The sequence below is a fragment of the Sapajus apella genome, unplaced genomic scaffold, assembly GCF_009761245.1.
Source record: "Sapajus apella isolate SASKATOON/1434 unplaced genomic scaffold, GSC_monkey_1.0 scaffold13, whole genome shotgun sequence".
Classification (NCBI taxonomy): Eukaryota; Metazoa; Chordata; class Mammalia; order Primates; family Cebidae; genus Sapajus; species Sapajus apella.
The window spans coordinates 6,934,991-6,962,365 of record NW_022436953.1 but is presented as its reverse complement, the minus strand read 5'-3'; the positions used below and the strand labels follow the sequence as shown (position 1 = coordinate 6,962,365).

Sequence of the window (27,375 nt, the reverse complement as noted above, 5' to 3'; positions counted from 1 at the left end):
AACGTAAGACAGGAATCGGAAGGGCGGGACTTCGAGCCGTAGCCAATCGACGCAGAAGGCTGAATCGCGGTGGCCGGCTGAGGCGGTTTCTTCCGGCCGGGCCGAGCGGTGGTTACGGTCGTTGAAGGACCCTCGGTGCAGAATTTGTGGCTTTAGCAGGTGGGTAAAGAGGGGAGCCCGGGCTTGGACCTCCCGCCTCCTCCACGTTGTGGGGTCAGCCGCCGTTTCTGGCCGAGGAACACCTCAAGATCTTAGCTTTGGAGGAGAGAAACCGTGGGGGATAGGAAAGGAGCTAGAAAAAACGAGGGGCGCACGGGGGCGGCCGGAGGGTGAGAAGCCTCGAGGCGAGGCAGATAGGTGCTCCCAAAAGCTCCCACAGCTCCCGAAGACTCTTAGATTGCATTCGCCAATGAAGAAAATGAGGCCCTCCGCGAAGGGAGTCTCCCAAGGTCACCCAGTGACGTAATATTGACAAGGACTAGGGCTTTTGACCCCATCACCGGCCGAATTAACTAACCTCTTTTCCTCTGTACGCCCATAGCTGTTTGTTCCCACCGAGCTGTGCTTAGGAAGTTGTCCAGCCAGAACTCCTTTAGCTGCTCTGCAGCCTTTGTCAAAGCGAGTGAGCGTCGCGCAGGCCCTGCAGTTCGCCAGGCCCGCTGAAAGCGGGTTAGAATTCAGTCCTTAGACGATCAGCAGGAAGGCCTTTCCTAGGAGATAGCCAGAATAGAGAGCTGTAAACTTGAAGTGCAAGAGGCTGCTTCTAGTACCTGAGTGGTTCTCACTCATCTTTGCCTTTCTTACCTCGTGATCTCACCATTCCAGGTAAGTGTTCAGTTGGAAAGGAAAATAGCAATATAGAGGAACAGAGTAGCAAGAGCTACTGGTCACTCTGGACCTTTTAATAAAGTGCCCATCTCAGGGGTGGAGAGAGGCACAGAAGGATTAGTTACATTTAAGAGCAGTTAGTGGCCGGACGCGGTGGCTCACGCCGGTAATCCCAGCACTTTAGGAGGCCGAGGCGGGCAGATCACCTGAGGTCAGGAGTTCGAGACCAGCCTGGGTAACATGGTGAAACCCCGTCTCTACCAACAATACAAAAAGTAGCCGGACGTGGTGGTGTGCACCTGTAGTTCCAGCTACTCGGGAGGCTGAGGCAGGAGAATCGCTTGAGCCCAGGAGGCGGAAGTTGCAGTGAGCCGAGATCTTGCCACTGCACTCCAGCCTGGGCGACAGAGGGAGGCTTTGCTTTTTTTTTTTTTTAAAAAAAGAGAGAAAGCAGTTGGTGGCTTAATTAAAACAGACCACCATTTAAAAACATTAAATCACATCCAGGAGTCTTACAAAGGGCACTGTAAACACAAGGGTTCCTTTATCTTTGCCCTACTTTGTAACTTGCAGCGTGCTGAAGAGTGCAGAACCAAATTTTTCTATCTTACTCCATCATTATCAGCGACAACCCCCCCCCATTTCCTCCTCCATCTGAGCCTCTCAAGAGTCTTCCTCCTCTGAGACCCACTAACTTGAGTCATTGATTTCAGTTCTTGAACTATGCACTTCCCTGCGGTCAGAATTAGTATTCTGTGGGATATCACAAACAGCAGCTTTCCTCCCATATTGTGTGTAAATTAAAGGAAAAGATAAAGCACCTTAGTATTGTTGGGCATATCCTCCTAAAAAGTTTCATTAGATGTAACATAGGGGAGGTTTTCAGTTAATGGTCAACATTAAACCCTTGTTTTCTATAGCGGTTTCTCCTAAAAACCTACTTCATACCACAAGAAATGATTCCAAAAATGTTTCATGAAATGAATCAGGGGAAAGTATGTCTTTAGTAAGTTTAGTAAAGTAAAATAGTTGATATAAGAGCTACATTATAAAGTTGCTTTTTAATGGAGATTTTCCTACTTGGGCTAGTCTGGCCAAGGTCTCTGAAGAGACTAAGGAAGTTTGGATTTCCTTCATTGCTCCAAGAACCTTCTTGAAACTTGAAAATTAAGGTCATTTTTCTCAAATTTTCATTGCCAATTCTTTGCACAAGAATGGCTCTGAAAGCCGTTGAATGGGGGAGTTCAGTTTCCATAGAAGTGACACCCTCATAGATATCTCCCTCTTCCATTTCATCAAGAGCCAGCTGAGTCACTGTCACTGCCTACCAATCTCGACCGGACCTCGACCGGCTCGTCTCTGTTGCCAATCGACTCGGCGTGGCGTCGGTCGTGGTAGATAGGCGGTCATGCATACGAATTTTCAGCTCTTGTTCTGGTGACCTTTTGAATATGTCTCGTCTTTGCTGTTTTTCATTATAAAAGAAATCATGCCTTTATAAAATACACAGGTACTATAGATTAAGCCCTGATAAAATTTGCTATATATTCTTCCAGTGTTTTTTTTAATACTTTTAAAACTTTTCTGTTTCCATTACTGCAGTATTTTTCAAACTTCAGCATGCTTCAGAATTATCTAGAAGCCTTATTAAAATAGATTCCTGGACCCAGAGTTTCTGATTCAATAGGTAGGGCCTAAGAATCTGCACTAACAAGTTTCCAGTGATGCTAATGCTGCTGGTCTAGGGACTAAGAGAGCCATTGATGTGCTTTATAATATCCAGAAATAGGCCGGGCGAGGTGGCTCACGCCTGTAATCCAAGCACTTTGGAGGCCAAGGCGGGTGGATCACCTGAGGTCGGGAGTTCAAGACCAGCCTGACCAACATGGTGAAATCCTGTCTTTAAAAATAAATAAATAAATAATCCAGAAATACGATTTTTTTTTTTTTTTTTTTTACAAAATATAACATTACTTGGGACATTCTCCCATGTCATTACACAAAGATCTCTGCATATTGTGTGTCCTTCAATGGAAACGATCATTTTTTTAATCAGTCTTCTATAGAAGTACTTTTAAGATTTTCATAAACAGTATTTCAGTGACCATCTTTGAACTATATAATGTGCTTCCACTTTGTAATATTTCAATAAGCATAAATTCCTGGAGAAAAAAAATGAACCGTCTAGATGAGAGGGTATACTCATTTTACAATTGGATAGATACTGCCAAATTGCACTTTCTGAAAGCTGTACGAGTTTACACTACAAGCAAGAGAGAGAGAATGCTTGTTTTCTCACATACTTAATACTGCTACTTACCATAATTTTATCTTTGCTAGTTTGATGATTAAATATTGGTCTCACTTTACATTTTTTTGACTAATAGTGAGGTTGGTTATCCAGTTATATTTTGTCTTTTTATTTTTGGCTTTTTTCCTTAATATTTTCCCTTCCCTGAGATGACTTAAATATTTACTCATGTTTTCTTCCAGGACTTTTTAATTTCACTATTTACATTTAAATGTTTTATCTATTTTGTGGTGGTGTAAGGATTCCAGCTTCCTTAACACCACCACTAGCTATTATCCACTCCATTTAGTAAATGATCCCTTCTCCCCTCTTCCATGGAGGTCCTAAATTCAGTGTACTGTGGTGTGATGGAGCCAAGAATGAAAACATAAAGCTGTATTGGGTCAGAGAATGAACTTAGTAGGGGCTATTGTGTTCTCCTCTTATGCTGAGTGATTTGATATATTCTGAGGTGTTCATGAAATAGCAGTCAAGGTAAAATCCTACTTCCAAAAGCTTTTCTTATTAACAAGGTTTTTTCCACCATCTTTGCTACTACTGTGTTGTGTGAGACATAGATAAAAATTTACAATATTTATATGCAATGACTTTGAGTTTTTAAACTAAAACAAGACAAAATTTATTTACTTTTAAATTATATCCAAACCAATTTATTGTTGCTTTCTTTTTTTTAAAAGATTGAGATCATGGCAGGTCCAGAAGCTGAGGAACAATTTCAGTTCACTGGTATTAAAAAATATTTCAACTCTCATACTCTCACAGGTAGAAGGAATGTAAGTATTAATGATAACTTTAAGCAGTTATATTTTAAAATAATATAGATGCGACAACAACTCTTGTTTACTTTTTTCTTTCTTTCTCAGTGTGTACTGGCCACATATGGAAGCATTGCTTTGATTATCTTGTATTTCAAGTTAAGGCCAAAAAAAACTCCAGCTGTGAAAGCAACATAAATGGTAAGAAGTTGATATTTAAACCTTATAACTTAGCCATTTTGATGTTAGGATTTTTCCCTAACATTTACTATAAAAATAAACTGTTGTCATTTTGCAAAATTTATTGCATACACGTGAGGTCAGGAGTTCAAGACCAGCCTGGTCAACATGATGAAACCCCATCTCTACTAAAAATACAAAAATTAGCTGGGTGTGGTGATGGGTGCCTGTAATCCCAGCTACTCAGGAGGCTGAGGAATGAGAATCACTTGAACCTGGGAGGTGGAGGTTGCAGTGAACCGATACTATGCCACTGCACTCCAGCCTAGTGGCGAGAGCAAGACTGTCTCCAAAAAAAGAAAAAAAACAAAAAAACAAAAATATTGCCTATGTCCCAAGACGGTAACAATTTTTGTTAAATGTGTTTTGTTTGGTTTCCAGTGAATATGATCATGTCTGTAATTTTGTCTTATACCAAATATATCTTTATAATTTGAATGCATATCTGTTCATAAATACAGAAACTATTTCAGAGAAGAAATCTCCCATTAGAATTAGTAACAGTACAGTGAATGCTTTTGAGCATGAAGCCTTGTCTGTATCTAGGATTGTCTTGCCCAGTGCTTTCCCAGACAAATATGGGGTACCTACCTTTGTAAATGGGTGTGTCTTTTGCCCAGCCAATGTGAAATACAAGTTTCTGATTTTTGCTAATTTGATGAGTAAAAAAATTGCATCTCCTGCTTTTTGAAGTACATTTTTCTATTCGTTTACTATTTGTATTTTTCTTAAAAATATAATTCATCCTATACTTGTCTTTATTTAACACTTGGGTGACATGGAAGCTCTTTATGTAATTATTAACCAACCTTTTTTATTTTTTTTCTTTTTTAGTTGAGATGGGGTTTCACCATGTTGGCCAGGCTGGTCTCAAACTCCTGACCTCAGGTGATCCATCCACCTCAGCCCCGCAAAGTGCTGGGATTACATGCATTAGCCACCATACCTGGCCTGGAAATTTTTCTTGAGACATGAGCTCTGTTGCCTAGGCTGGAGGGCAGTGGTACAGTCTCGGTTCACTGTAACCTCTGCCCCAGGCTCAAGTGACCCTTCCCCCTCAGCTTCCTGAATAGCTGGGATTTCAGGTACATGCATGCCACCATGCCTAGCTAATTTTTGTATTTTCTTTTGGTAGAGAGAAGGTTTTGTGATGTTCCCCAGGCTGGTCTTGAACTCCTGGGCTCAAGTGATCCACCTGCCTCTCAAAGTACTGGGATTATAGGTGTGAGCCACTGTGCCTGGCCAAGGTGGGCAGATCATGAAGTCAGGAGTTCAAGACCCGCCTGGCCAATATGATGAAACCCCGTCTCTAGTAATAATACAAAAATCAGCCGGGCCTGGTGATGTGTGCCTGTAGTCCCAGGTACTCAGGAGGCTGAGGCAGGAGAATACCTTGAACCCAGGAGGTGGAGATTGCAGCGAGCTGAGATCACACTTGCACTCCAGCCTGGGCGAGAGCAAGACTCCCTCTCAAAAAAAAAAAAAAAATGGAGAAATTGTATCCCTGATGCATATTTATTTTGTGCTATTTAAGATGTTAGTTTAGCCAGGCGTGGTGCGGGGGCTCATACATGTAATCCCAGCACTTTGGGAGGCTGAGGTGGGTGGATCACCTGAGGTCAGCAGTTCGAGATCAGCCTGGCCAACATGGCAAAACCCCATCTCTACTAAAATACAAAAATTAGCTGGGCGTGGTGGCAGGCACCTGTAATCCCTGCTACTCAAGAAGCTGAGGCATGAGAATCACTTGAACCCAGAAGGCAGAGGTTACAGTGAGCCGAGATCAAACCACTACACTAGGGGATACAGTGAGACTCTGTCTCCAAACAAACAAAAAAAAAGGATGTTACTTTATATGTTACTAGATATAAACATATATCTAGTAATGTTACTAGTGATGTCACCAGAGTTTTCCAATAGTATACCTTTAGGATCATACTAAATTGTTGGTAGCTTATTATTTGTTAAAGGTGGAATATTAGGTTAAAATGTATTAATATCTCGGCACTTTGGGAGGCTGAGGTGGGTGGATCATGAGGTCAGGAGATCAAGACCATCCTGGCTAACACGGTGAAACCCTGTCTCTACTAAAAATACAAAAAATTAGCCGTGCATGGTGGCATGCTCCTGTACTCCCAGCTACTCGGGAATCTGAGGCAGGAGATTGCTTGAAGCCGGGGGGCAGATGTTGCAGTTAGCCAAGAGCCTGCCACAGTATTCCAGCATGGGCAATGGAGTGAGACTCCCTCTCAAAAAAGAAAAACAAATGTATTAATCTAAGGCCAGGCACTCTGGCTCACACCTACAATCCCAGCACTTTGGGAGGCCAAGGTGGATGGATCACTTGAGGTCAGGAGTTCGAGACCAGCCTGACCAACATGTTGAAACCCCCATCTCTCAAAATAAAAAATTAGCCGGGCGTGGTGGCACATGCCTATAATCCCAGGACTTGGAAGGCTGAGGCAGGAGAATCGCTTCAACATGGGAGACAGAGGTTTCAGTGAGCCAAGATTGCATCATTGCACTCTAGCTTGGGCAAGAATAGGGTAACTCTGTCTCAAAAAAAAAATGTATTAATCTGAGTTACACCTTAATTTTGGTTTTACGCCTCTGACAGTCTAATATAAATTTGCATTCGATTTCAGTGGGTTCAGGTATCTTAGTAATTCTTGAATGTCTTTCAAGTTGACCATATTTGTATCTAAACTTTTTGCTTTGTTTATAGGATTTTAAACTGTCTCCGTTCTTAACCTCATCTGTTAAGTTCCATGTCTGGAGAAGCTAATCCCAACTCATCATGTGATAATACAATTTGTACAATAAATTATGAACCTGGAAAAGCTGGTTGTCTTTATTTACAAGATATCAAAAATATAAAAACTGTACAAAATGCAACAAAGGCAAAAACTGGCAGTGAGTTGGTCTAAATCTTTTAGTATCCCAAAGCAAGGCTCAGTACTGGAGGTAAGCAACGGAAATGTCTGTCTGACTTCAAGTGTACTAGGTTGTATGTAGCTGTTTTAGCTGAAGTAGAACATGGAAGCTAAATTTCTTCACCTGGTTTATCGAGTGTTTGGGTACACTCAAAACTCAACAGGTATATAAATTCAGATGTCAGTGGAGGGCTGTTTTAAATCTAGATCTAAGAAAGGAACTATAGTTCACCCTACATAGTTAGATATATTCCACTAATCATGGGCCAAGAAAAAAAATGTTAGCAGATCATTTAACATAATACTTGAGTGCCATATAGTAACTACATTTTTACAGCAGAAACATACATGCTCATAGGATTCTTCAGCTAAAATTCAAAATGATATTATATTTCTGATTTTGAATCTCGAAGCAGGATGAATTATTGAAATCAACTTTTTTTCTAAATGTAATAAATTAAAATAGCATTTGAACAGAAAATGCATAGTTTCCACACAATCCAAAGCACCATAAATGTCCCCTCCATGAATATAATACCTCTTATTCAACTAACGGAAATTAGTCAAATGTGGTTGCTATAGAAACGTGGAACTGTCATGTTCAGATTTTCCAAGCAGCATACTTCCAGATCCATATAGACAAAAACATTCTTTCTTTGTAGCTTAAATATTAATCACTGAGGTATTTGCTTTTAGTCTCCCTTTTTAAAAACAGTAGCTTCCAAAAGGTCTTTAACACCGATGATTTATTGCGGACTATAAGCTCCTGCAGCTAGAACCAGGTTTCTTCGAGTAAAATGAAGGTGTACAACAGGTGTTGATTTGGTCATATATGTTCCCAACAATAGCTCCTGTGAATTCTCAGGTAAATTTATATGCCCAGTGGCTGTAGTAAAGTCATCGGTCTCCAAATCTTCAAAGGCTTTGATAGCATCCCATAATCGAACTGTATTATCCATTGAACCTAACGGGAAGTCAAAGGAAACCATTAGTTGCATCCATCATATTTATATTCTGAGACTGTCCAATGCATTTTATGTATTTACTATACATTTTGGGTGAAAAATCTAAACTTGACCAACAACTATTCCTTCTAAAGGAGCATTTCAGATGGTATTTTAACCTGAGAAGTCTTACATGTAGGGTGGCACTGGAATCATAGCTAAAGGGAAGCAAAACCTAAAACATCAGGACTTAATTTAGCAATCGTTAACACTGTTTCCTCCTAACATACCATTTACCATAAAGCCATTAATAGTCATTTACCTGATGCCAAAATTTCACCATCTCTACTAAACCTAAGTGAACAGACTGTATCAGTGTGGCCTTTTAATTCTCCAACCATCAAACCATGTCCAATATCCCAAAGAAGTACTCTGCCATCTGTTGCTCCTGTAGCCAGAAATCTCCCATTGGGAGAAAATGTCAAGGAATGAATTGGTCCCTAGAAAAGAAATTTATAGGATCAAAGTCAAGTATGTCCAAGAAAATAAGACAAAAATTAAAAGTTTTGTAGTAAGAATGGTATCTTTAAAATTTATGTTAGATGTTTAAAAAATATTTTTATGTTGAAAGCAACCTCGGATGTTGAATAGTCAGAGTGTAAAATACCTTGTGTCCAGTGAAGATCCTTACACAGTTACCATTCAGGACATCCCAGAGCCGCACAGTTCTATCTGCAGAGCCCGTAGCAACATAATTAGAATTTGGATGGAATCTGGTACAATTCACATCAGCAAGATGGCCAGCAAATATCCTTAAAGGCTGATAGTGGTCTGTAGCCCAAAGCCTTTTATAAAGTTATTGAAAGCAAAAGATGACAATTAGTAGTTCGCAGTGAAATGCCAAAAATCTATCCAAAATAAATACAGAAACATCTGTATGAAATGTTAGTTCCAGTGGCTCCCACTTACTAGTTAACTGAGGGAAGAAGAATAAGACTAACAGTTCTAAGAGTTGATCTGGTACAGTTTTGTCTTTTTTTTTAAAAAAAAAAAAAAAAAGCTGAGGTCTGGCTCTGTTGCCCAAGCTGGATTCAAATTCTGGGTTCAAGCAATCTTCCCACCTAAGTCTCCCCAGTAGCTGGGACTACAGGCATGTACTATTGTACCCAGCCGAAACTTAAGTTATAGAACTCCAATTCAGCTCTGTATATTCCTCTTCCTTCCCTATTCCTAATCTAAACCACAAGGAAGTATTTTGCCCTAGTTCTGGCCACCAAACGGTTTTTTAAAGACAGAGCCTCACTGTCACCCAGTGCAGTGGTGTGATCTCGGCTCACTGCAACCTCTACCTTCTGGGTTCAAGCAATTCTGCTTCCATCTCCTAAGTGGCTGGGACTACAAGCACGTGCTATCACGCCTGGCTAAGTTCTGTTTTTTGTTTTTTCAGTAGAGATGGGGTTTTGCCATGTGGGCCAGGCTGGTCTGGAACTCCTGGCCTCAAATGCTCTGCCCTCTTCGGCCTCCCAAAGTGCTGGGACTATAGGTGTGAGCCACCACACCTGGCCAAATAGTTTCTAACCTGAGCTACCTTATCCTCAACTTCTAAGGAGATTATACAGAAACATAAAGGTGCTCATCGTGGTAGTGGAAGACAAGGTTAAGCATCTCATGGGAGTGGAAGGGAGGATTAAGTCTTTTTTAAAAAGCAGGATTTGGCTGGGCACGGTGGCTCACGCCTATAATCCCAGCACTTTGGGAGGCCGAGGAGGGTGGATCATGAGGTTAAGAAATCAAGACCATCCTGACCAACATGGTGAAACCCCTTCTCAAAAAAAAAAAAAAAATTTTATATATATATATATATAACAAATAAAAGGCAGGATTCATACAGATGTAATTGCAGATATAACACTCCTTCCCAAAACTGATTTTCACATAAGTTATAAATCCAAAAGCTTCTCAGAAAGCAGATCCTCAATAATGGAAGTTAAATGATTTTGGCTGGCTGCTGTAATTTCCCAACAAGAAACCATTCTGATCATTGAATAGACCCAGTCATAAGATCACAGTGTTCTTACCGAGCTACTCGGTCATGGCCCCCTGACACAAAATAATATCCATATGGAGAAAATTGCGTGTCCCATACTGGATAGTTGTGTCCTTTATATCCCACCAAACAAGTAAATGTTTGAAGGCTCCACAATCTAACTGTTCCATCTTCTGAAGAGGAAAGCAGATAGTTCCTGAGAAAAGAGAAGGTGACATATTTGACTCCCAGAGTAACCTTTGGCCACCTGCATTTGAATATATTAAATGTAGCTAGTGTTTGAATACCTTAAATACATTTGAATACATTAAATGTAACATGTTAGTGAATACATTATGTGAATACATTAAATGTAACGTGCTACATCTCACTTTTAATTCATACACAGAATTCACAGTAGTTATCAAGAACTGAAAGAACTAACCAAACTAATGTTATCCCTGACGCACTACATATACCAAGCACCTACTGAATGAGGCAAGATTATTTAGAAACTTACAGTCTATTAAGGGGAAAATCACAGTTCTTTACAAGAAAAAAATACCAGGGGTAATTAACAACGTACAGTCAATTGAAAAAGTTTAAGAAATGTGGTATGTCACTTAAAACTCAACAATTTCTGATCCTAAAATAAAGATGCTATTTTCCTATCCTGTGTAAGCTATGTAAGAATTAAAAAGGAAATGTCTTTTGAAGAAAAAAAACACTATATAGACCCTACCTTTTTCAAGGATAAACACAAAAGATTGATAGTCTTTGAAAGTATAATTTTCACTGAAATCAGTTTCCCTCAAGTAAAAATACATCATCTGGGCCAGGCACAGTGGCTCACAATTATAATCCCAGCACTTTGGGTGGCTGAGGCAGGACGATTACAAGGTCAGGAGTTACAGCCCAGCCTGGCCAATATGGTGAAACCCAATCTCCACTAAAAATATAAAAATTAGCTGGCCAAGGTGGCATGCACCTGTAGTCCCAGCTACTCGGGAGGCTGAGGCAGGAGAAACGCTTGAACCCTGGAGGCGGAGGTTGCAGTGAGCCGAGACTGTGCCACTGCACTCCGGCCTGGATGACAGAGGGAGACTCCCATCTCAAAAAAAGAAAAAGAAACAAAAAGTATCATCTGGCAAAACCTTATCAAACAACAAAAAACCTAATTCTCAAAGTTTCATAATGATGAAACCTATGGATGGAAAGCTATCTTTTTCTCCTTTTTTTTTTTTTTTTTTTTTTGAGACGGAGTTTCACTCTTGTTGCCCAGGCTGGAGTGCAATGGCGCAATCTCGGCTCACTGCAACCTCCACCTCCTGGGTTCAAGCAATTTTCCTGCCTCAGCTTCCTGAGTAGCTGGGACTACAGGCGCCCACCACGACGCCCAGCTAATTTTTCTATTTTTAGTAGAGACAGAGTTTCACCATGTTGACCAGAATGGTCTTGTTCTCCTGACCTCGTGATCCGCCAGCCTCAGCCTCCCAAAGTGCTGGGATTACAGGCGTGAGCCACCAAGCCCAGCCTTTTCCTTCTTTTTTTGAGGCAGAGTTTCGCTCTTGTTGCCCAGGCTGAAGTGCAGTGGTGCAATCTCAGCTCATTGCAACCTTCACCTCCCAGATTCAAGAGGTTTTCCTGCCTCCGCCTCCCAAGTAGCGGAGATTACAGGCATGTGCCACCACACCCAGCTAATCTTTTGTATTTTTAGTGGAGAGTGGATTTCTCCATGTTGGCCAGGTTGGTCTTGAACTCCTGACCTCGGATGATCCGCCTATCTTGTCCTCCCAAAGTGCTGGGATTATAGGCGTGAGTCACTGTGCCCGGCCTGAAAGCTATTATCTATCCAAGTAAGATACTGATGGTATTATGAATATGAAATACCCTCCCCTCCATTTTTACAGAGTGTCAGAGATCATAAAAAAATCGGCAAATACCTAAACACATAGAATGCCATTGTAATCATACACCTCAAGGGAAGCAAAACCAATTTCAAATTTTTCTTTTGCATTTACTCTTAGCACTTTTAATTATAGAACAATAAATCCTCAATTAATAGCTAATATGCCATTAGTGTCAGGAATTTATCTAAAATTTGATGAAGTGGCCAGAAGACACAATGGAGCAACCCAACGGAACAATTCAACCCCTACTGGAGTTATATAAAACTAAAGCTTTGGTTGGTTGGTTATTTACTGTTGGGTAACAAATAAAAATTTTAAAAAAGAAAGTACTAAAGCTAATTTTTAAAACCGGTAAGCCCTGAAATTGTGCATTTTGATTCTATAAATTTAAGTATACATTAAATTGCTACCATGCATACCAGTATTCAAAGATGAATTAGCAAATGGCAAGATTCTAAAAGATAATGAATGACAGACAACCATGAGATTTTTATCAAGAATGTTCACAGTATTTGCATAATGTTTCCAGTATTTAACTTTTATATAATCTCAATATAACACAGCAGCATTTAATTTTTATTGTTTGTATTTTACCTGTCTGGACTGAAGCTGGCTCCATAGACAGGCCCACTGTGACCATACAAAATCTTCAACTCACTTGCTGTTTTCTCATCCATTATTCTTTCTAAGACATCATCTGATTCTTTGTCTATGAGACTAAGATCTAAAATAATCCAGAAATATTGGTGTTTTAAAAGTACATTCATCAAAACTTTTAAGCAATCATATCACAGTTCAGGAGAGGAATTAACATTCGAATATTTCCTCCTATATACCAACCATTGTGCTAATGCCTCTAAATTAGGCGGCATCATCTCAGCGTTTAAGAGAAGAAACTGAGGTTCAAAACAGATAATTTGCTACAGTGCACACCGCTACTCAGTATGGGAACCAGAATTGAAACAGTTTTGTCCACTATGCCACAGTGTTTCACAAAAATGAAGACTATGGGCCAGGCAGGTGTCTCACACCGGTAGTCCCAGAACTTTGGAAGGCCGAGGCAGGCAGATTGAGCCCAGGAGTTCAGGACCAGCCTGGGCAACGTGGAGAAACCCTGTCTCTACAAAAAATAAAAAATTAGCTAGTGTCATTTCACACACCTGTAGTCCTAGCTACTCAGGAGGCTAAGGTGGGAGAATCACTTGAGCCCAGGGATTGGAGTCTGCAGCAGGCCATGATCACACCACTGCATTCCAGCCTGGGCAACAGAGTGAGACTCCATCTCAAAAAAGTTTTTTAAAAAAAACTTATGGAAATATTAAAATAATTTAAAATGTATTGCTTTAAATGATATAGTTAGTAAGAAGGTTTCTTCAGGCCAGGTGTGGAGGCAGAACACAGCTTGAACCTGGGAGGTGGAGGTTGCAGTGAGCCGCCTATAATTCCAGCACTTTGGGAGGTGAGACAGGTGGATCACTTGAGGTCAGGAGTTCAGTCAAGCCTGGCCAACATGGTGAAACCCCATCTCTACTAAAAATACAAAAATTACCTGGGCATAGTGGTGGGCACCTGTAATCCCAGCTACTGGGAAGCTGGGAAAGCTGAGGTAGAAGAATCGCTCAAACCTGGGAGGTGGAGGTTGTAGTAAGCCAAGACTGCAACACTGCACTCTAGCATGGGTGACAGGGCGAGACTCTGTCTCGAAAAAAAAATTTTTTTTTCAAATAAAATCCTGATCTTGTTTGTTCTTTCTTATCCATTTTTTATGGCTAAAACAGGAAGTGCCATCCCTTATTTAAAGATTTTATAAGATTTACAAGCAAACAATCATAAAATGTTAGATTTTTAACTTTAACTTCAATACCCTCATTCTACAGATGAGAAAACGAGGCCCAAAGAAATTAAACCAGTCTAGTACCCCAGCCACTCCAGAGCTTTTTTCACTCTTGGAAATGTTAGAATCTTAAAGTAAAATGAAATGAATTTCTGCAAAGATCACAATCTCCTGTGTATTTTCCGTGGAATCAAGATTAGTATAGACTAATGGCAAGTTCACATTCCAAAAGGTCATCTCAGTACCTGATGCTTGTTTGACACTACGAAGCTTTTTGGGTGTTACAGACCACACTCTGACAGTTGAATCTGCAAAACCTCCAGCAATCAGACTAGAATCATCAGTGACATCCACTGCAGTGAGACCCTGCCAATAAAAGTTTTAGACTAAACAATACTATTTTAGGACATTTAGAGTACAGGAGAGGAAGCAAATGTTAATCATTTTCACACTCTACTAAATATACCCTCAACCCCCATTTTAAGGAATGTATTTGTAAAATCCTTGATTTAAAATATTAAGTTTGTCCGGGCACAGTGGCTCATGCCTATAATCCCAGCACTTTGGGAGGCTGAGGCAGGTGGACTGCCTGAGCTCAGGAGTTCTAGACCAGCCTGGCCAACATGGCGAAACCCCATCTCTACTAAAAATACAAAAATTAGCTGGGCATGGTGGCTCATGCCTGTAATCCCAGCTATTCAGGAGGCTGAGGCAGGAAAATCACTTGAACTGGGAGGCAGAGGTTGCAGTGAGCCAAGATCATGCCAGTGTACTCCAGCCTGGGTGTCAGAGGAGACGCCATCTTAAAAAAATACAATTAAATTAAAATAATAAAATTAAGTTTACGTGGCTGGGCACAGTAGCTCATGCCTGTAATCACAGCACTTTGGGAAGTCCAGGCGGGCAGATCACTTGAGGTCAAAAGTTCAAGACCAGCATGGGCAACATGGCAAAATCCTGCCTCTACTAAAAATGCAAAACTTAGCTGGGCATGGTGGCAGGCACCTGTAATCCCAGCTATTCGGGAGGCTGAGGCTGAGGCATGAGAATCACTTGAACCCAGGAGGTGGAGGTTCTGTCTCAAAAAAAAATTGATAAATAGGTTTACATAAGTACTTAAACCAAGCTCAACAGAGATGAACCACAATTTCCTCCTTCTCAAAGGCAAGCAGAATTCTGATCAGTGAAACAAACGCCATTAAACACTGGATTCTATCTATTCTGTACAGTATCCAATTCTCTTTTCCTGACTGCTGTCTTTAAATTTTATCAAGAGTTTAAATAACAAAACTTCATTTTAGTTAACATATTTGTTTCTCTTAATGGTAAATCTCCATTCTACATGACTCTCCAGGTAGAAATCGTCCAATTATTTTACCAACCTGGTAAGCATTGAGAAATGTATAGAAACAAATGGAGGGTAAGCAGTCTGGCCCAAGGCGCACTCGTTTGGTGGTTTCTTTCATATTCATTATCTTATCCAACTTATCTGAATCTTTCAACTCAGGAAGAGGGATTCTGTGAAAGAAAAACAGATTCAAAATTACCTTCTTTTTTTTTTTTTTTTTTGAGACGGAGTTTTGCTCTTGTTACCCAGGCTGGAGTGCAATGGCGCAATCTCGGCTCACCGCAACCTCCGCCTCCTGGGTTCAGGCAATTCTCCTGCCTCAGCCTCCTGAGTAGCTGGGATTACAGGCACGCGCCACCATGCCCAGCTAATTTTTTGTAGTTTTAGTAGAGACGGGGTTTCACCATGTTGACCAGGATGGTCTCGATCTCTTGACCTCGTGATCCACCCGCCTCAGCCTCCCAAAGTGCTGGGATTACAGGCGTGAGCCACCGCGCCCAGCTTCAAAATTACCTTTTGACTATTAACAAACTTGAACTCTCTCTAACATATTGTCTTACACCTCCACACACACGTTCCTGAAGTATTTTCCTCACCTGTTCTGAGGTGGAGCATTGGGATCTTGTTTTTTGCTTTTGGATCCAACACTATCTTTTTTAGGCTTCTTCTTTTTAGGTTTTCCTTCTTCATTTTCTCCCTCTTCATCCTCATCATCCAAAGGTACCTCAATTTCTGGCTCTTTTAACAAACCAAAAAATACCTACAAGTCAAGAGAGCCAACATTTTAAAAATTAACTATTTGTTCATTAATATACCCATTCCACATCCCGATAGGATAAATCACAGTTACAAAATAGTAATTTATACTCTGAAGCAGGGTTCTGTACTTGTCTATGCAATAGCCATTCTCCCCTTTTTCCTTACTAACAGAACCCTGACTTTATTGGAGTAACAATGTGCTCAGTTAAGTCATTTCTGTTCCCAGGCTCCCTTGCAGCTAGGAATGTCCATATAAGTATATTGGGTACAGTTGTATCAAAAAAAAATATTGTTTTCCTGATAAAAAATGGAAAGCTTCATCAGAACTACGCTTTTTGTCCTCCCCCTTCTTCCTTCTTGGAACGGCGCTGCAATGCTGAAACCGCAATGACTGGTGAGCACAAATAAGAAAGCCACATTCTAAAGGTGGTAGACCAGAAACTAAAAGGAGCCAGGGACCTTGATGGCATTGTGGAGCCTTCATGCCATCCCTGGAAGGCCTTCCTCTGAAATTCATTTTATGGGAGAAAAATTCTTTGTTTCGGCCACTGCATTCAGAGTTTTATAAAATGCAACCATAACCAAATTATCACATATAAACATCACCCTTAGAACACAAAATTTTATATACAGTATAAAATTGTTCCCAAGCTAGCTATAAGAAAAATGTGTAAATTATGTAGATGGAAATGCTACAATTTTTCATAATCTGCATTATAGAGTTCTTAGGTTCATTCCCATACCTTTGATTTGTTTGCCTCTCGTTTAGCCTCTCCTGCCAAACTTCCCACCATCGCATCTATCTGTTGCTTACTACGCGGCATCCCATCAAAGATGTCAATGTAGAGGTGCTCCTGAACTATGTTCCATATCTGATTGTTCTGTTTCTCCTGAAGATGCCTCTTCAAGAGTTGGTACGAGTCACGGGAAATACGCAGAACAAATTTACTTGTTCGAAAATCCAACATGGTCTCATTCCCTTTCATGTGTTCCTTTTTGGTAAGACTAGATAATACTCGTAGGTCATCCTGGTAATAACATTCCTGATCTCCATGGAACCTGTTTCAGTGATTTTAAAAAGTCATTTTTCAATGTAATCATTAAGGGATCTGTCTCTCCCCCATATATTTATAAAACATCCCAGAATATTTTCAATGTAGAAGTCTAAATAGTCCTGAACTAAGCTGTAGGATAAGAAGTAACTCATTTCAAAATGATTATAATTCAGTTTCTGAATTTATTCTAAAAATGAACAAATGTAATTCTCTAATGAAATGTATCCCAAACATTTTAAGAAAAGAGCTTAAATATCCTAAGTGAAAAATAAGATAACCACCATTGGTAAACAGTTTCTTTAGAATGGTGACATTCAAAAGAAACTGGTAGACATCTGAAAATGTAAGAACCCTTGTTTTACTAAATGTTACGGTTTCTCAAAACTCACTTTTTAAAGTTTTATTATGAAAATTTCAAAGGTATACAATAGAAAAGAGTATAATGAACTCGATGTACATATTAGCCTCTCAACAATAATCAATACATGACATGGTCATAAAACCCATCATTTTTAATGATTTCCTATATTCACTGGATATATGTACCAGACATATTTTCAAAATATCAATATTTTAATATGATCACTAAAGAACAATGTAAGAGGAAGTACTCATTGTTGATGCCAAACAATGAGTTCTTCCACTTACCATTCATTGTCTTTGGTAATAGTAAGTGGAAGTACTCATTGTTTGGTATCAACAATGAGTATTTCCACTTACCATTACCAAAGGCAATGAAAAAAAGCCTTCGGCCTTAATAACAACCAGTAAATTAAAATGTACTTTTTTTTTTGACAACTCTTAATTTTCCTAAGGAAGTAAAATTAAAGACAATATATTTGGCACTCACTAAAAACAGCAATCAATCCAAAAACATTTTAAAAACACTGACTAAACATATTAGGGCTCCAGCTCTCATAAACACATAGCCAATAGATTTCTAAACCATTACCTGTGTTACCCCATTACAACTCATCAATATATGAACTAAGGGTTTCCATCTAAGATTTGAATAAAATCAGAAATCTTGGCCTCTTCTATCAGTAATTGCCCATTATCCTCCTATGGTGATGGGGTCCAGGCAACGGCTGAGACTGTCCATAACAGAAGACAGAGAATCCCCTACGATATTCCGGCTTCCTATGTGGGGAGACAGCTATACCATGAGACTGGAAGAGCAAAAAGGTTATTATTTCTTTTTTAGAGACAGGGTCTTGCTCTGAAGCCCAAGCTGAAGTGCAGTGGTTCAATGCAGCTTCAAACTCATGGGATCAGGGATTCCTCCTGCCTCAGTCTCCCAAGTAGCTAGGACTGCTATGCCACCATACTCGGCTATTATGTGATCTAGACTCACTGCAACCTCCAACTCCAGGGCTCAAGCAATTCTTGTGCCTCAACCTCCTGAGCGGTTGGGACTACAGGCACATGCCACTATGGCTGACTCATGTTTTGTATTTTAGTAGAGATGGAGTTTCGCTATGTTGGCCAGGACAGTCTCAAACTCCTGAGCTGAGGCAATCCGCCTGCCTCAGCCACCCAAAGTGCTGGGATTACAGGTGTGAGCCACCACACCCAGCCCAATTTTTGTCTACTTTTTGTAGAAGCAGGGTCTCGCTCTTTTGCCTAGGCTACATTTTTGTCTTTGTTTTATTTTGAGACAGAGTTTCGCTCTTGTTTTGCTTTGAGACAGAGTTTCACTCTTGTTGCCCAGGCTGGAGCACAATGGTGCTATCTCAGCTCACTGCAACCTCCGCCTCCCAGGTTCAAGCAATTCTCCTGCCTCAGCCTCCCAAGTAGCTGGGATTACAGGTATGTACCACCATGCCCAGCTAATTTTATATTTTAAGTAGAGACAGGGTTTCTCCATGTTGGTAAGCCTGGTCTCGAACTCCTGATCTCAGGTGATTCGCCTGTCTCAGCCTCCCAAAGTGCTGGGATTACAGGCATCAGCCACTGCTCCCAGCCTGTTTTTGCTTTTTTAAGCGACAGTGTCTATGTTGCCAAGGATGGAGTATTTAGATGACAGTGCTCTAAAGAGAAATTGACTTCTAGAGTAGGAAGTTCTGTCATCAGCCTTTCTTAATTGTTTTTTACAAAAACACTGAGCTACGGAACATTTTGTTTTATATACTTCCTATTAGGCATCCTACTATAATGAATCACCATAATGGCATAGAAGCCAAGGGTGCTAAGTTCTACTGTTCCTCTATTACTACTACCTATGTTAAATGAAAAATCTTGGCTTCAGGCTCTATTGCTTGTATTAAACATTTCTCATTCAAACTGCTAAGCACTGCCTTCCGTTTTTTTTTGTTTGTTTGTTTTTTTGTTCTGAGACAGAGTTTTGCTCACTGCCAAGGCTGGAGAGCAATAGTGGAATCTCAGCTCACTGCAATCTCCGCCTCTCAGGTTCAAGTGATTCTCCTGCCTCAGTCTCCCAAGTAGCTGGGAATACAGGCATCTGCCACCACGCCCAGCTAATTTTTTATTTCTAGTAGAGACGGGGTTTTGCCATGTTGGCCAGGCTGGTCTTGAACTCCTGACCTCAGGTGATCCACCGCCTCAGGCTGCCAAAGTGCTGGGATTACAGGCATAAACCACCATGTTCGGTCTGCCTCCTTCTTAAATACTCCTTTCCTTTGGCTTCTAAAACCAACACTCCCTTGGTTTTCTTCCTATATATCTCTTCTACTTGGTCATTAAATTTGGAGCTCCTTGGGCCTAGCCCACTTACTGACTTATTTCATACTCTCCCCTAGTTGACCTCATCCATATCCATCAATATTGCACACAACTCTAATTAACAGTTGTAGTCCCTGCCACTCCTTTGAGCTCACATATCATCTACCTAACAATCTGACATTTCTTAAATGAGTCAAAGCCATATTCAAATCAGAACTCAAAATTATTCCAAGACTTAGCAAATCAAGTCCTCTTCTAGGGTTTTCTGTGTCAGGAAATGGCACCCATATCCAGTTGGAGGGGCCAAAAAACTGGAGATATCAATGACACCTCCATCTCCTTCACCTCCCTAGCCAATCTATCAAGTGTCTCACAAATGTGTCTACTTCTCTTCACCTCCACCACAACCTAGTCCAGTGTTTCCCAACAATGGTGCTACCAGCATTTTGGGCAGGATAATTCTTTGTAAAGTGAACTACATGGGTACACATATTAGAAATTTAGTGTTCCTGCTCCTCCGCCCAGTCATTATGACAACAAAAAAACACCTCCACAGATTTTCTTTTTTCTTTTTTTTGAGACAGGGTCTCACTCCTGTCTAGGCTAGAATGCAGTGGTACAATCTCAGCTCCCTGCAACCTCCATCTCCCAGGTTCAAGCGATTCTCCAGCCTCAGCCTCCCGAGTAGCAGGGATTACAGGCGGGAGCCACCACACCCAGCTAATTTTTGCAGTTTTTTTGTAGAGATGGGGTTTCACCAGCTGGTCTCGAACTCCTGAGCTCAAAGTAATCCACCCGCCTCAGCCTCCCAAAGTGCTCAGATTACAAGCGTAAGCCACCATGCCCAGCCACCTCTACACATTTTCAAATGGCCTAGTGGAAGGAACAATACCATCCCCAGTTGAGAACCACTGCAGTAACTTCCAAAACTGGTCCCTATAGTCATTCTGTCCCCCATTTGTTTTCCCCACTGCATAAAGGTCCTTTCAAAGTATGTATCTAATAATGACATGATCCTTTAATGACTCTGCAGCAGAAATGACTCTGTAGCAGAGAGGCTTCACTCTCCCCAAATATCCATTTTTCCTGTCTTCCTCCATAGAAGAACAACTAAGTAACAGCTGGGCACATAGACACTTAGGTAAGGACCACATTTTCTATTTCCCTTGTAGGTAGGTGTGGCCACTGATTGTTAAGATATAAAAGGAAGAAGTGTGTGCAGTTTCCAGGAAGGATGTATGCCCTCCCTTCTGACTAGCACACTGATGTAACTGCTTAGAGCAGGAAAGCCATCTTATGCCATGGGAGGCATAGAAGCTGCATGAAAAGAATGGGAGAGCAACAAGACTCAGGTAGCTTGGGGCCCTGATAACGAAAAACCCACCACACCAATCCCAAATGTCCTACCTTTATGAGAAAAAGAAATAAACTCTTATTGCATTTGAACCTCTGTTTTTTGGGTTCTCAGTTACTCTTATTCTAATCTAATCCTAACACTGCTTCCTAATGTTCTTAAGATAAAGTTGATGAGTTTTCAGTGACTCTCAACGAAATCTAATCCTACCCAATAAACTCCCTACTGCTCTTAGGATAAACAAAGACCCTCAAAATGGCCCAAGAACCTGCCTATTCTTCTTTTTCAATACCCTCATTTTAACAATAGAACCTGGCCACTGTTCCAGTCCCTAACCAATTCCCAGCTTCATGGTATACCACACCCCCATCCCACTCTCTGCTCCAGCTACCCTGACTGTCTTTCACTCTCTGTACCTACCAGGACTCTTCCTGCCAGAGCACTTTCACACATGCTTTTTCCTCTTCTTTTGGTTGGGTTAACTTCCTACCCAATCTTCAGATCTCAGATCTCACCTCAAGTATCATTTCCTCTGGAAGGCTTCCCTGACCTCTCCAGCTAGATTAAACTCTCCCATTTTAAGTTCTCATAGCCTTAGGTACCTCTCCTTCACAAAGTACTTTTTAAGCTACAATCTTACATTTGTGTGGTTACAGATGTGCACATATATACACAGACACACTATGTATGTATACACATATAGGTAAAAATTTACATACTTCTCAAAGAATGATTTTGCTTCATTCTCATGTTGATTGTAGACTAGCTCCAAGTACATGTGCACAAACAGAGGATAAAAGAGTTGGGATAACTCTGCCCGATGGCAGTCCAGGGAACATTCAATAAAGTGTTTCAGTCCACTATAGTATTCTTCATACATTGAGGGATCTCCTTGTTGGTTGTAGGCCGACAACACGGCACTGACATCTGGCTGGTCTTCCACAGCAACACTTCCAACTGTTTTTAAAAAATGAAAAACAACTTTTAAGAAAATGACCTATTATGACCATGTGACTATGGCTGTTTCGTTAAGGCCCAGAGATGAGTTGTTTCTCAGATTGTTGTCCCTTTCCTCCCACTCTCTCTTCCTCAAACACAATCAGATAATCGTTGTTGTTGTTGTTGTTGGTTTGAGACTGAGTCTCACTCTGTCGCCAGGCTGGTGTGCAATGACGCAATCTTGGCTCACTGAAACCTCCGCCTCCCAGGTTCAAGCAATTCTCCTGCCTCAGCCTCCCAAGTAGCTGGGACCACAGGCACATGCTACCACACCCAGCTAATTTTTGTATTTTTAGTAGAGAAGGGGTTTCACCATGTTGGCCAGGATGGTCTCAATCTCTTGACCTTGTGATCCTCCTGCCTTGGCCTCCCAAAGTGCTGCGATTACAGGCATGAGCCACCGCTTTCAGTAACCCAAACCAAAACCCTATCGGGTCATCCATATCTTAAGATAACAATAACAGTCAATATTTCTCCTGGAACTACCTTATGTTAAAGACAAATTGTATAAAAAGATGGTTTGTGCAAATCAAACAATTACATTAACCTTCTCTCAATGCTCTGTGCAAATGACACCCACCACCACCAAGCCATGCACTGCAGTAACATTCCCAGCTCTCTGAGCCAGCCAACTACTGTATAACATAACTGTAACATATCCTATCCTGTGTTACCTTTACATTATATACATCTCTTACCCCTTATAAAATGTAAGCATTTTAAGAGTGGGAAGGACCATGCCTTATTTATGTCTTCAAAAGATAATTATATGCTTAAAACAATTTCCATAACTGCCATTTCAAAACAGAAAACATATTTATTTGTAATACAGCAATACCAAACAATACATCTGTCAATTAAATCAGAATTTGGTTGTTAGAAATGTTTGTAAGTTGCAATTATAGTACACTTTGCTCTTTACTGCACAAATGTGATCATTTCTTTGGTTACTCTGATGGCCTCTTTCCTCCTTAATTGATTTCTCATTTATAATCTAAAATCAGGTCAAGTTTCTGAAGAGATATGAGATTACAACAAAATAACCAACAATATAATTCATCTTGTAGTTCATTCACAAAATTCAATATTCAAATAAGATTCCTCTAAAACATATTTTTTTTTTTTTTTTCTGAGACGGAGTTTCACTCTTGTTACCCAGGCTGGAGTGCAATGGCGCGATCTCGGCTCACCGCAACCTCCGCCTCCCGTGTTCAGGCAATTCTCCTGCCTCAGCCTCCTGAGTAGCTGGGATTACAGGCACACGCCACCATGCCCAGCTAATTTTTTGTAGTTTTAGTAGAGATGGGGTTTCACCATGTTGACCAGGATGGTCTCGATCTCTTGACCTCGTGATCCACCCGCCTCGGCCTCCCAAAGTGCTGGGATTACAGGCTTGAGCCACCGCGCCCGGCATCATAATTTTTTTTTTAAGAGACCAAGTTTTGCTCTGTTGCCCATGCCAGAGTGCCATGGTGCAATCTCAGCTAACTGCAATGTCAATCTCCTGGGTTAAAGTGATTCTCCTGCCTCAGCCTCCCGAGTAGCTGTGACAACAACAGGCACATGCCACCATGCCCGGCCAATTTTTGTATTTTTAGTAGAGATTGGGTTTCACCATGTTGGCCAGGCTGGTCTCCAACTTCTGAACTCAAGTGATCCACTCGCCTCAGTCTTCGAGACTGCCGAGACTACAGGCGTGAACCACCATGTCCGGTCTTCGATCACATTTGCACTTTTTTTTTTTTTTCCACACAGTCTCACTCTGTCACCCAGGCTGGAGTGCAGTGGCATGATCTCGGTTCACTGAAACCTCTGCCTCCCAGGTTCAAGCAATTCTTCTGCCTCAGCCTCCCGAGAAGCTGGGACTACAGGTGTGTGCCACCACACCCGGCTAATTTTTGTACTGTTAGTAGAGACAATGTTTCACTATGTTGGCCAGGCTTGTCTCGAACTCCTGACCTCATGATCCGCAGGCCTCAGCCTCCCAAAGTGCTGGGATTACAGGTATGAACCACTTCGCCCAGCCACATTCGCACACATTTCTATTTATGGATTACAATGAAATATGAATACCATGCTATGTATTCATACTTCATTTCTGGCAATGCTGCAAAGATTAGACCTCATACAGATGAATTTGGCTAAAGGCTCTGCACTGGGAAATTCAATAAACATTTATTGTTAGCTCAGGATCAACTGTGAGACTTTATATTGTATGAGTTTTACTGCATGGACTCTGTGACAACATTTGCTGGGAAAAAGAAGGGGCTAAGGGTATTAGGGACAGATACAGAGGCATAAATTTATCAATACCAAACGTGTCACATATACGTATTATAAGAGGCTTATAACCACTCATTTAATAGACAAAATTTACATGAGAGCCTCCTGACGATATTAATGTAAAAAAAAAAAAAATTTTTTTTTTTTTTTTGAGACCATCTCACTCTATCACCCAGGCTGGAGTGCAGTGGCACGATCTTGGCTCACTGCAACCTCCACCTCCCAGGTTCAAGCAATTCTCCTGCCTCAGCCTCCTGAGCAGCTGGGACCACACACAGAGCTAATTTTTGTATTTTTAGTAGAAAGGGGGTTGGCCAGGAGCGGTGGCTCATGCCTGTAATCCCAACACTTTGGGAGGTTGGGAAGTCACCTGAGGTCGGGAGTTCGAGACCAGCCTGACCGACATGGAGAAACCCCGTATCTACTAAAAATACAAAAATTAGCGGGGCATGGTAATGCATGCCTGCAATCCAAACTACTCGGGAGGCTGAGGCAGAAGAATCGCTTAAACCCGGGGCGGGGGGCGGACGTTGCGGCGAGCCGAGATCACGCCATTGCACTCCAGCCTGGGCAAGAAGAGTGAAACTCCGCCTCAAAAAAAAACAGCCAGGCACGGTGGCTCACATTTGTAACCTCAGCACTTTGGGGGGCCGAGGCGGGTGGATCATGAGGTCAAGAGATCGAGACCATCCTGACCAACATGGTGAAACCCCTTCTCTACTAAAAATGCTGGGAGAGATGGTGCGTGCCTGTAGTCCCAGCTACTCAGGAAGCTGAGGCAGGAGAATCGCTTGAACCCGGGAGGCGGAGGTTGCAGTGTGCAGTGGCGAGATCCGGACACTACATTCCAGCCTGGTGACAGAGTGAGACTCTGTCTCAAAAAAATATATATCTATATCTATATCTATATACACATATATATTGAAAGGAGGTTTCGCCATGTTGGCCAGGCTGGTCTCAACCTCCCGACCTCAGGTGATCTGCCTGCGTCAGCCTCCTGAAGTGTTGGGATTACAGGCGTGAGCCCCGCGCCCAGCTAATACGAAGGTAAAAAAAAAAATTAAAAATTACCTGCAATGGGATGCCTGAACACGATTCTCAAGCTGCCGTATATGTCAACACTCCTTAGAAGCACTTCAAAAGTGCAGATTCCCATATTCCACCTCTAGAGGATCTGATTCACTAAGTCTGAAGTTAATGCGCAAGAGCCTGCATCCTCCAAAGACTTAACACTGGTGGTACTCGGCCCATATGTAGTTTTTAAATTTCAACTTTTAGCTGACATTCAGGGGGCACATGATGTGCAGGACTGGTACAAGGGTATATTGCATGGTGGCCAGGCACGGTGGCTCACTCCTGAAATCCCAGCACTCCGGAAGGTCAACGCCGGTGGGTCACCGGAGGTCGGGAGGTTGAGACCAGCCTGGCCAACATGGTGAAAGCCTGCCTCTACTAAAAATACAAAAATTCGCCGGCTGTGGTGGTAGGCGCCCGTAGTCCCAGCTACTGGGGAGGCTGAGGCAGGAGAATCGCTTCAACCCAGGAGGCGGAGGTTGCAGTGAGCCGAGTTTGCGCCACTGCACTCTAGCCTGGACGAGAGCAAAACTCCATCTCAAAAACAAAAAGAAAAAGAAACTATAAAGTATTTACTAACGTATCCTTTAAGAGGAAGTAAAGAAATAAAGAGAAAATAAAGTACTTAAAGTACGCTAATACGAAACTGTACAAACACTATGTTAGTGTCATGCGGACCTGCCTCAGGCTCAAATGCCCAAACGAGAGGAAAGGAACCAAAAGCCTGAAGGTCCCCGCCTCTCGGCGCCCACCTTCTCCACACATCCCTCTGCTCAACAGCTCTCCTCAGCCTCTCGCTGGAACTGACAGCTCGGAAGGGGGTTTGACTACGCAGCCGGCGCACTAGAGAAAGGGGCGGGCATGTGGCCCTAGAGGCGGGCCCAGGAAATTCAAAACAAGCCCGCAGAGGTGCAGGCCCGCCAGCCCCTGCCTTACCGGCATGCTTCCCTTCGTGGTGGCCGTGCCTGCCCGGGACCCCAAGGCTCACCTTTACCCGAAGCCGCAGGACCTGAGGCTGAACCTGAGACGGCCGTGGCCCCCGAAGCGCCAGTACCCGGAGGGTCGGGGGCCGCAGGGCCAGGGGCCGAGGCGGTCACCCGGCTGAGAAGCGCGCTGGCCGCCTCAGCGCCGGCGCTGTCCACCTCTCCCGGGGCTCCGGAACCCGCCACTGCCTCCTCCAGCAGTCGGGCCTCACGGCGCAGCGCCTCTTCAGCCTCGCGGAGATTGCTCTGCCGTAGGAACTGCAGCACCGCCAGTAGAGTCTGTCGGTCGTGAGGAGCGCCGGCCTCCGGAGCAGCAGCAGGCACCGGGGCCGCCCCCGCCGGGGCAGAAGCAGAGACAGCCACCGTGGGCTTGGGGGTCCCGCCATCCCCGCCAGCGGACGACGACGCCGCAACGTTTCCTCCCCCGCCGTTGGGGCCGTTGTTGGTAGTGCCGCCGCTACCCTCGCCTGCGCCGTCCCCCACCTGCGGAGGTAGCAGCGTTGGCGGTCCCTCAGGCTCTAGCTTGACCGCCACCTCCGTCTGCTCCTCCGCCAGCGCCGCCATCTTGCGGCTGAGCCACCTCGCGCCGTCAAGCGCGATTGCATTTTCGCCGCATGGAGGTCGGGGAGGAGCATTTCACGACAGCTCTAGTAGACCATTTACGGCAGTAGGAGGAGCGAAGAAAAGGCGAAACGGAATAGGAAAGTAACTTTCGAAAACGAGCGATGGAAAGGCAGGAAGTGGAAGTTGATGATCGCCTATTATATTTGCCTGATAATAATTGCAATTTATTGCAAGCTAGCTATATTCAGGCATTATGATAGACGTTTTACATTATGTGATCTCCTTCAATTCAATAATCTTATGAGGTAATGTTATTTTCACTGCACAGATGGCTCAGCCGAAACCAAGAGAGGTTAAGTAATTTACCAGAGTCACACAAGAAGAAAGTCCAAATGTCAGCATTCGAATCCAGGTCTTTAACTTAAATGCATTTACCATTTGCCAGAGGGAGGCTTCCGAGATACTGGTAATGTTTTTTTTTTTTTTTTTTTTT

The 27,375-nt window shown here is 42.3% G+C and overlaps 2 protein-coding genes across 3 annotated transcripts; one reads left to right on the top strand and one right to left on the bottom strand.

Annotated features, from left to right (window-relative positions):
• The first annotated feature begins 2 nt into the window (after nucleotides 1-2).
• On the top strand, nucleotides 3-6,974 carry ATP5MD (ATP synthase membrane subunit DAPIT). 2 transcript variants are annotated; one of them, XM_032281509.1, is made up of 5 exons: nucleotides 26-159; nucleotides 542-825; nucleotides 3,817-3,912; nucleotides 4,003-4,095; nucleotides 6,860-6,974. In XM_032281509.1, exons 3-4 carry the CDS (start codon nucleotides 3,826-3,828, stop codon nucleotides 4,090-4,092), a joined length of 177 nt encoding a protein of 58 aa, XP_032137400.1. In that variant the 5' UTR covers nucleotides 26-159; nucleotides 542-825; nucleotides 3,817-3,825; the 3' UTR covers nucleotides 4,093-4,095; nucleotides 6,860-6,974. The 2 variants fall into 2 exon arrangements, with proteins under 2 accessions (XP_032137398.1, XP_032137400.1); XM_032281507.1 differs by lacking the exon at nucleotides 542-825 and having other exon boundaries at nucleotides 3-159.
• Nucleotides 6,964-26,913, bottom strand: TAF5 (TATA-box binding protein associated factor 5). The gene is made up of 11 exons (XM_032281497.1): nucleotides 26,324-26,913; nucleotides 21,699-21,936; nucleotides 16,632-16,947; nucleotides 15,726-15,889; nucleotides 15,164-15,299; nucleotides 14,027-14,147; nucleotides 12,542-12,671; nucleotides 10,090-10,254; nucleotides 8,679-8,856; nucleotides 8,334-8,511; nucleotides 6,964-8,031 (listed from the first exon to the last, which is right to left on the bottom strand). The coding sequence occupies exons 1-11, from the start codon at nucleotides 26,880-26,882 to the stop codon at nucleotides 7,814-7,816; spliced, it is 2,403 nt and encodes an 800-aa protein (XP_032137388.1). The 5' UTR covers nucleotides 26,883-26,913; the 3' UTR covers nucleotides 6,964-7,813.
• Nucleotides 26,914-27,375: the final 462 nt, after the last annotated feature.

Coding starts and splice junctions, on each gene's coding strand:
- TAF5 (XM_032281497.1), bottom strand. CDS start 26,882: ATGGCGGCGCTGGCGGAGGAGCAGACGGAGGTGGCGGTCAAGCTAGAG. Junction 21,937..26,323: donor TCCTGCGGCTTCGGGTAAAG/GTGAGCCTTGGG, acceptor TTTTAAAAACAG/TTGGAAGTGTTGCTGTGGAA. Junction 15,890..16,631: donor GAGAGGCAAACAAATCAAAG/GTATGGGAATGA, acceptor CTTGACTTGTAG/GTATTTTTTGGTTTGTTAAA.
- ATP5MD (XM_032281507.1), top strand. CDS start 3,826: ATGGCAGGTCCAGAAGCTGAGGAACAATTTCAGTTCACTGGTATTAAA. Junction 3,913..4,002: donor CTCTCACAGGTAGAAGGAAT/GTAAGTATTAAT, acceptor TTTCTTTCTCAG/TGTGTACTGGCCACATATGG.